At 30.0% G+C, this 10190-nt stretch overlaps 1 protein-coding gene across 5 annotated transcripts in view; it reads right to left on the bottom strand.

Moving 5' to 3' along the window:
• Positions 1–3527: 3527 nt before the first annotated feature.
• The window catches only part of LOC106472979 (adapter molecule Crk-like), a 37544-nt gene continuing 30881 nt past the window's right edge, over positions 3528–10190 (bottom strand). For all 5 annotated transcript variants that reach the window (XM_013933649.2, XM_013933648.2, XM_013933650.2 and 2 more), the window contains exon 9: positions 3528–9162. In XM_013933649.2, coding sequence (XP_013789103.1) covers positions 9028–9162 — 135 coding nt within the window. In that variant the 3' untranslated portion in view covers positions 3528–9027. The remainder of the gene's footprint in view (positions 9163–10190) is intronic.

The raw sequence follows: 10190 nt of genomic DNA, 5'->3' as shown, positions 1-10190 counted from the left end.
AACTCAATAAATGTTCTATGCGAAAGTTCTCATTGGACAAGCAGTTTACATCACTCAATAAATGTTCTATGCGAAAGCAAATGTTGCTATTTATTTTTCAAAATACAATGTTTATTTACATGCACTTAAAACTCAAAAGTTAACAGCTTAACATAAAAATAACCACTGTTAACATAAGACTGGTCTCTGTAATTAGTTGGTTAGTAACAGAAATGGACTGAGATTCAATAGCTAGAAGTTACAAACTGGTTTTGGATGATCTGGCTACAATATTATTACACACACACAAAAGCTGATGCAAGATTATCTCTGTAAATTATATGACAAAAGCACATGCATGATAATTATAGAAGACAAAGGTAAATACACTGTGAACAGTACTGTCTACCATAAAAGTACATACCAAAACAGATACATACCTTCATTTCTGTTGTATATGCTTTACAAGACTTTATGCTGTTTAAGACAAAGCAAAGAATTCACCGAAAAACAATTTTTAAAAATATGGACAACCTGCTGTTGAAATGGGTAACATTTCACTACACTAACATCAATCTTTGTAACCATTGTGTTATGTATAAAACAGAAAAACACTACAGAGATACAAGTTTCTTGAATGTGTAAATGTGAGTCCAAATATTCTTCCTGAATAAGGTGTCGACACAGATAAACTAGAAAGAATAATTAGCTGACTGACACAGGAAAAGACAACAGCCGTCAAAGTACATCAATCAATGGCATGCCCACATTATTACAATGCTATAAATATTCAAGTATTTGGTTACGTTGCAAATCTTATCTAACGTGCTGGAAATAATAAAGTCAATAAATGTTAAACATATAGGGACAAAAAAAAACACAAGTTGCAGACTTAATTATCACTCAACTTCTAAATAAACCACAGAAATGATAAAGAAATTAAATATACACCCATAAACTGGACCAAAAACCACTTGTGCTCAAATTGTTCAACAGTCCCACGTAAGTTTGATGATGAGGAAAACGTTTTTTTAGAAAATAAAAGTTTGGAGACTGAAATTGAAAAATTAGTATTGGATACTAAGTGTGAAATGTCTTATAGATTTAATTATAGCTGAAATTTTGATTTAATTAAAAGATTCGAAAACTATATGTAGTGGTATTCTTAAAATAGTATATGCATCATTTTTAAGCCAACTTGATTTATCATTAGAACTTGAATACCTACACCAGATCATAAAAAAAAATGTTTGTTAACAAACCAAACTTAAATATAATGTAGTAAATAAATAGAATTTAATATTAACAACTGATGACAGGCCAGCTCATACAAATTATTTTATTACAGAATAATCAGACTTTAATGTTGGTCTGTGTGAAGTGATCACTTTCCTCTTATGGTTTATATGAATAAATATAGTAATGGTTTGTTTGTTTTGAATTTCGCGCAAAGCTACACGAGGGCTATCTGCGCTAGCCATCCCTAATTTAGCAGTGTAAGACTAGAGGGAAGGCAGCTAGTCATCACCACCCACTGCCAATGAATAGTGGGATTGACTGTCACATTATAATGTCCCCACGGCTGAAAGGGCAAGCATGTTGGGTGGGACAGAGATTCGAACCCGAGACCCACAGATTGCGAGTCGAGTGCTCTAACCACCTGGCCATGCCGGGCCCATATAGTAATGGAAATACAAACATTAATGTAAATAATGCTAAATTTCAATAGGCAAATTTGAATTATTTTTTTTTTATAATGTTATGGAGAAAAAACAAAAATTATGATCTGTTCACTGCAATTCCAAAACAAACAAACAAAAACTGAGGTGGAATCTTAGATAAGAAATTAAAATTGCCATTATTTAATATAAAAGTAAATTATGAAGAATTTACATGAAATCTCACGATCCTTTTGTAAGAAATTTATTTAATATACGACAGAGTAACATGAAAAGCATGATTAATATGCAAAGAATATTTTGATAATACTTATAGGTATCAAGACAAGGAAAGATACTAAAACGTTTTGGGAGAAATTTAAAAACTATATAAATGGAATATATATATCCTACTTTAAAATATAGAAATACAACAGTAATAACGGATGTTGAAAAAAGCCGCTTCACTTAAAAGTCGTACGGAAATGTAAGTAATACAACTGACTATTCAAGTTTTAGTTAAAAATTGGTTTTATGTTACTGAAAGAATAAAAAATTAATGAATGCCTTTCCTGTTAATTAACGATAACCATAACAACTACAACAACATTAATTAACCTCATTTACTGATTAACAAACAGTTAAAACCCTTGAAATAAAAATATATTTTAAAATATATTCAAAATACTGGCCTGAGTTATGATAAAGTACAGTATATCATGATAAAAGTTTCCAGATTATCTATCTGAAACTGATAAACATTTTTATTTTATCCTCGAATCAAGTTTTCCTCCTGATTTTTGGAAGAACAGGTATTGCCACCGTAATATTAATCCTTTAAATTATAGGAATATTGACCAAATGTATTAAAAACATTTTAAAGGAAATTATATATATGATTTTAAAGAAAAGTCAAATGAACACCAAACACATTCAAAAAATAAAATGTAACGTCTTCCCATTTGGTTGGACTTGCAGAAAGTTTCATATATGGTTTCAATTCTAGACAAGCTACAGGTACTTGTTTCTTATATATATATCTTAATTTGATATAATATTTTCATTTTTAAATCAGTACATGATTTTTTACTTCCTTGTAGCTTAACTAGATGGATAAATAACTATATTACAAATTGTATAAATTTATTTATACTTCAAAAGCTGGTGTTCCTCAAGAAATTATTCTTAGCTCCTCAGTTATTTATTTTTATACAAATGGTATACCTTTTCCTATTACTAACAATAAACCCATATAGGCCAATATGCTAATGATGTAGCATATTTGGTATTTTCTGCCGAAAATTCTCTGATAAACACACAAATTACAGTTTGCTTTATTTTATTTAGAAGTGTGGTGTAACTTATGGAGTTGTTATCAATCCCACGAAAACACGATTGGTCGTAATTTTTTTTTACAGAAGGTATTATATAAAGCAAGCAAATTTCTCTGAATTAAACAATGTCACCATTAAAACCAACAATAAAATTAGTTGATATAACAAAATATTTTAGAGGAATGTATCATGAGAAACTTAAACTGAAAAATCATACAGATCACCTGATTAAGAAAGATTGGACTACAGTAAACATGCTTAAAAATTTATATCAAAACACAAAGATTGTAGTGACCAAATAGTTCATTCTCAAGATAAATAATAAATACATTCTATTTTGGAATATGCATGTTTTCCTTGGTCTAATTTTTCAAGTCATTATTTAAATTCTCTCCTAATTATGCACAATAATGGCCCAAGATAGGTATTTAAGTTACCCTGCTCTACACCTATTAAAATATTACATGAAATTTGTTGTTGTTTTCTTTCCTTTCCTAGAACAAGTTTGTAAACTTTCTAAAACTTTGAAACTGAGCCTTTTGTTCAAGTATAACTATTTCTTTCTGTCTAAAACTCAGTAACAATGTACTTGAAACTTTGTAAAGAATTTTTGCATAAGTTTGCTTTAAATTTGGATCAACCCTTTACAGTAAGTATACTTTTCCAAACAAAACCCTCCATGGTTCTTCTTACAACCAAAGGAGTAATGTAGAAAACTTTATGCAACTGTAGAAAATCATATACTGGAGAACTAGAGATTACGAACAATGATTTAAAGAACACAAAGTTCATCTAAAAACACAAATGCGTCAACTATTGCTGAACACACCATTGATACTGAACAACAGAAAAATATACAGCCAATCATATTTCAGCATTCTCTGAACGAATCACTTCAGAATCCAAGAACCAATTAGGAAAACATAAACAGTGTAAAGACTTCTATCTCAGTCACCTGTCCTGAAGATTAATGATAGCATGCCAAAAAACTGTCACCATTTTCCTGTTTCAACAGCAAGCTGTCCATATATAAAAATCTGTTTATCAAAGTTTTTATGCTATTTTTTTACCTTATTATCCTAAAGAAATACCTACCTTTTTACTTCCTCAAGCAGAGACAATTCTTGAAGTGAGCCAAAAAAAAAAGTCTTGCTAGTAGTATCCAAGTGAAAACTCATAGAGAAAACACGGATACTCGTTTTTTTTTTACCACAGATGGAAGCTTAGGCACACACACACATTTCTACAGGAAAATCCACATCTAAAGAATAATTCTCCCTCAGAATATCATCTATTCACACAGCCGAATGCTTTAATACATCCTTATGTACATGTAACATTACAATTAAATCCATTTCTTTAATGGCCAAGGCCAACACTGATAACTTTTATGAGTAGGTAAAAAACTTACAAGACGAGAACATTATGAACAAGACCGTGGTATTTTCTGTAGTTTATGGCCCTAAGGAGGCCTAGGAGTGTAAAATAGTCTACCTATATGTGCATTCTAAATAAGCTCTTGCCAAATACCATATATAAACACTATTCCATTTCCAATCCTCGAAGGCATTAATGATTCTGGGTAATGTTGCAGTGATAAAATTTAATTTTCTGTACCATTATAATGGTCACAAGTACTTAATACTATAAAGGTACTTACTAACCATAAGAATAAAACTATCGACTACTGCAGTAAGGCTGATATATATTCCAGGAATTGGAACCTTAATAATCAGAAAGATATGGAGTTACCACCTGACTTGAAGAAGAAACACAAAATCATTCCCACTTCATCAAGCTCACCTTTTGAATTAATATGGGAAAGTAGATTTAATGTCACGAGATATCATGTTTTCTTACTGCTGAAATTAAAATGGGTAACAATGACATGCATTACACCAGTCAGGTTAGCCTGATAAAGTAAACAAATTCAACTCTTTTTTTTTGCCATGCTCTCTTATCGGTAAGATGACCGTTCTACACATTACTACATAAAGTTTGTCACAAATCAAGTTATCTATTCTGCAACACTCCCAAACAATGGACAACTCTAGCTTTGTTCAGGATCATTCAAACGGCTGGATAAATAATGTTAGACCATAACATGTACCACTTCATCCCCCTCCATCTGACAGGCACTTCAAACTTACCCGTGACATTAGATTTTTGTTATACTAATACAGAGTAGTGCATAAACTAAGCCAGATCTTCATTCATAGAAACAACTCTGCATTTGCTAACTAGAACTACGTAACTAGAAATTATGTAAAAAAATAAAGAACCAAAATGTAATTCTTGACTAGTATGCTGAAATGTTCGATTAGTTAGGACAGTCATCTTCTTTCAGATGTTGAGAATTTTATGGTAATGGAAAAACTCCATTAAATAATAAATATAACAGCATTATTACTAGCATATGTATCAATACAGAAATCTTGAGAAGATGAAAAACTATATTATATAGTCATGCAGTTAAAGGTAGATCTTGCACATTCGTATAAAACTGCACACTGGACAGTCTATAGACAGACTAAAAACACAAAGAGGATTTCATAAAGTTCTAAATAATGCCTAACAAACTAAGACTGTTACTGAAACTTTCTTGTAAAAACTAGTTTAGAAAAACTCTTGATGGATTTCAGTAATGCAATTATTTCCAAACTTAAATCTTTCAGAAGAAAATAAAAGCAGCTGTCTGTATTCGTTTAAGATTAGAAAAAAACTAAATTGTGGAATTTGGTATTTTTATTCAGAAATAACTAGTTAATAGTCAAGTTCCGAATGAAATAAAATCATTCTTAAAACAACAGATAAAACTATAAGATACCAGAATCCAAACATGTTAACTATTATTTGATGTGCACTGAAAAAAGGTAATGCAATCAATTAAACACAACCATTGAACAACTAAGTTACTGCAAAAATGAAAATTAATGCCATGCTTTTGGAAGCAATAGTTTAGTGCAAGAACATTTTACATTGTAAGTATTTTTTACTTATAACTCTATACAGTTTCACATAGAAAATTTTGTAAATCTAAATACAAACAGAATAAGACGTACGGTACACATTTCTCTCTAACGTTTTAAAGCCATTCCTGATTTTTATTTGAAGGTTTAAAGGTGCATTTAACAGTTATAATTGATATGTTCAGCATCTTTAAGCACACGGATATAGAGAAACACAAGCATGGTATTAAACTGTGAAATATAAGTATCATACAATATATTCAAGAGTTATTAGTGAAGTAAATTTCTTTATCTACTGTTAATTTCACTGATCAGAGCAGAGAAACTACAGTTCCATAAGACAAGACTTTAAACACTGAGGTGTGGATGGGAATAGTTACTTGAAATAAAATACACAATCATCATGTCTCAAAATGTAAAATTTTTCTACTTATATCAACTTTTTTTTTACTCTCAGCCACCAGACTGACCACTTGTGGCTTCTGCTTTTCATTCTAGTTTTCACATTGGGCTTAAATCTAAAACTCACTCTTACAGAAAAAAAGAAAGAGTTATTAGCAGAAGTATTCAATTTTCTTTCACCTTATAACATCAAATGACTTGTGTTCAGGTAGTAGATTACAGTTTAGTAACACGTTAATTATAGAAACATCAGTAACATGTTTTACACGAGTTAGTAACTTTAACAAAACATGATGCGAAACATCCATTACTCCTTAGTACTAGTCAAAAGAAAATAGAATCAGATACATATAGTGAACAACCATAGCTATATTCAAGAAAAATAAACATTATCATTTAACAACGTGTGTACAATTTACTCAATCAACTTCAAGAAAACATCCATAAATTTACAGAATTTGTCGGCGGTCTTCAAACTTGAAGTTAATCAAGTAAATTGTGAAAGATGCAACATAAAGAAAGAAGAGAAAGTAATACAATTAAAATATCAAGAAGAACAAAACAGAAGATAAAGTTTTGGAGTAACTTCTGGTAAAAGTAAACATTCACTTGAAAGAAAAGAACAGAATACTGTTGTTTGTGAGGATTAACACATAATAATAAAACCATTTAGAAAGCTGGCCAAAAAATAAATAAATAAAATCAAGTACGTAAAATTTCATGTTTTATTTTTTTTTGGATCTTAATATCATCTACTGCAAATTGTTGGTGAAATGTTTACATTCACCACTTTTTTTACATAATAATAAACAACATTTTAATGATTGAAATTTAACATATACTGAAATTTCAGTCATTACAAAATAATGAAGCACGACAAAGGAAGGTACCATTTAGGGTATTAAACTTTATAAGTGTTGGTTTTTGCAGACTACCTTTTTTTATATTTCAAAAAATAAAACTTTGGAGAAACAAGTTTACATTGAAATGTAACACAATTTTTGAAACATAAGAAATCCACTTTTATTAATCATACTTTTAGTAAGTCTTGAAAATCATATAACCTAATAATTAAGTAAATAGAACAAATATTATGATATCACAAACTGTTAGTATGCTATCGAACAATAATTCTCCTGGAATTTCTGTAAAAGTAAGAAGTTATAAGCCTAAAAGGTTTAGCAATACAAGACCAAAACTATCCATCAGAACATAATACTTTATAAAAATATCAGAGGAGATAGTTGTCAAAATAAACAGTTAAAAGACAAGATATAATAACCAAGTTGTACAAGTATCAAATCACAAATATTTAGAGCATAATTTATAAGTATCGTATAAAGTTGTCAAAGAAAAGGGCACCATAACTTTCAGTGAAATATTTTAGTTTTTACTTTTACATTCAGTATTGAACAGATCAGTGAATGAATGTAACCAGGGGATTGATATATTAATGAAACAAACTGAAAAAGGCAATCATGAAACATTGAATAAAAAATGTCCTTTAGACAGGCAAATAACTGTCAGAAATAGAATACTGACTATAGTGCTAGTTAGTATGATAGTTTTTTTACTATAAGTACTGTAAACTAATGTCTCATTTCATAAGTAATATGTATTTGTTAAATTGTTTATAAATGGCAAGTCATATGATTGTTACTTTTGACCAGTTAGGAAAGTTACCTTGTTTCTGAAAAAAAGTGTAAATTATTTAAGTATTTTTTATCCACTATTTTCTAACAAAACATTTTTTACTTGTATTAATATTTCTTACTTATTTCAAATGAATTTTATGAGTATTTCTTTTTTAGAACATTTGTTTGTGAAATAAACATAAATACTACCACTTTTAATGTGTAATAAACATAGTTCTCACATTAAAATATAACACTGTATAATTAAAAATAAAAATTTTCATAAGGACAAGATGCACACCTTTTTTTTCATTTGAGCACCTAATGGAGAAAGTGATGCTCAATTTAATAAACTTGTATTTGGAGAAAAGTAAAAACAAATCAAATAATAATCCAATCAACTCTCCTGATGAGCTAGTCTAAGTTATTGTACTTCAAATACAATGACAATTCACAACTGAAGAAATCAGCTGATTCAAGTACTTACACTAAAGGCATGGCATATATATGTCATGAGTTCATCTTAAGCTTAGCTCTAATACGTATGTGTATATATATATGTGTGTGTGTGTGTGTTTGTAAAACATTTGTTGCTTTGTTATCTTTCAAAACATATCAAATAACAGTTCTCTAATAAAATCAAAGTAAGTTAGATGGACATGGCTTGTCTTATTCTTCAGCAAATGTTACCTATGAAGGACATTCCTTCTAAAAGAGGGTAAAACACAATTACTAAAATTTATGAGAAAACAACTAACATGCATTACTTACATCCTCTCTAATTTGGAAGCAAAACTTACTGATTACAAATACATAAATGAAGGTGATTGTTGAAGATAACTAGATACAAGGTTTGTGTGTTGTTTGCCAAGAAGAAAAGTACAGCTGTACAAGAACACACAGGAGCTTAATGTTGCACTGATGGTATGAACACAGAACTCAAGGCCTACAAACAAAATGCAAGCTTGCTTGAGGCAGACAGGTACACAAACAGTCTGATTTGCATCAATTAAAGAGTCATAGTTCTTCTTACAACACTACGCATTTTCACTTAGGACTCATCTTCTGAATTTTCCGAATCGATGAACTCTACGTGAGTAAAGGGAAAATGTCCAGTTTTACCCCTCAGTTCTCCTTCCCACTGCCCATTGATGTTCATTTTGGTAACCTTTATGACATCTCCAACCTAAGTAACAAGTACAGAAGTAACTTTGCAAAAGTAATGTTGTAGGTAGTGTTAAACAAGCTATGGATTTAATAATCCAGCTTTAATGCATAAATAAAAATGAAGACAATAAAAGCAGTATCATAAACTGTATATAAGTTCATTTCTTAAAAAAAAAAACATTATATATTAGATCCTCTACTGCTACAATTCTTGAGAAAACATTTTCCAATAAATATAAGACATAGTGTAAAAGGTTTGGGCAATTATTTACCCAAATTTTTTACAGACTTTGAAAAAACAAAAAAAATCACATTCTTAATTTGAATGAGAGAAAATTCAAATATAAAATATACATAGGTCATAATCATCATGTCAAGGGTTTAAATAAAAACCCAAATCATTGAGCTTTCACTATTAATAATGAAAGAAACTAGAACTAGGTTAATAATGCAATGCAAGTACCACCTCCACGAAGAACACATGCTTGAGCCGAGAGACATTACAAACACTAACTTGTATAATAGCTGGGGGTACGAAAATAAGAAAACATGTAGTAAGTTCAGGCTACAGCAGCTAACTTAAATGAACAACATATACAAGTTGTACTTTAATGTACACACAGTCTGAACTGCTTAAGCATACACACATCTACATCTTGTGATGTAATTTACCAAGGTAATCTGAAGCTCAATTTTAATATAAATACACTACTGCTTTTCTAGCTGATGATTAGCACGGCCAGACGAGTAAACCAGTTTTTGTATTATCCTTTCTGTGACAAGATAGCCACTAGTGTTGTCAAACACAAAACAATATTGAATAAATAGAGTTGTTTAAACATTTGTTTAACAACAAGTAAAAGCTTGGAATGGTCTATTCTTTCATTGTGGTGTGTGTCTGTGACCCAGACTACCAAACAATATTGTTAAGACAAACATGAAAAGACCATTCTAAAGTTAGAAGTTGTTTATATAATGCAATTTTGACTACAAACAATATGGGACACCTTCCACTTTGTTTGTAGAGACTGCTCCTGTCCTGTTTTT

The sequence above is a fragment of the Limulus polyphemus genome, unplaced genomic scaffold (genome assembly GCF_000517525.1).
Source record: "Limulus polyphemus unplaced genomic scaffold, Limulus_polyphemus-2.1.2 Scaffold5787, whole genome shotgun sequence".
NCBI classification, from domain to species: domain Eukaryota; kingdom Metazoa; phylum Arthropoda; class Merostomata; order Xiphosura; family Limulidae; genus Limulus; species Limulus polyphemus.
This window is presented reverse-complemented; position numbering and strand designations above follow the sequence as displayed.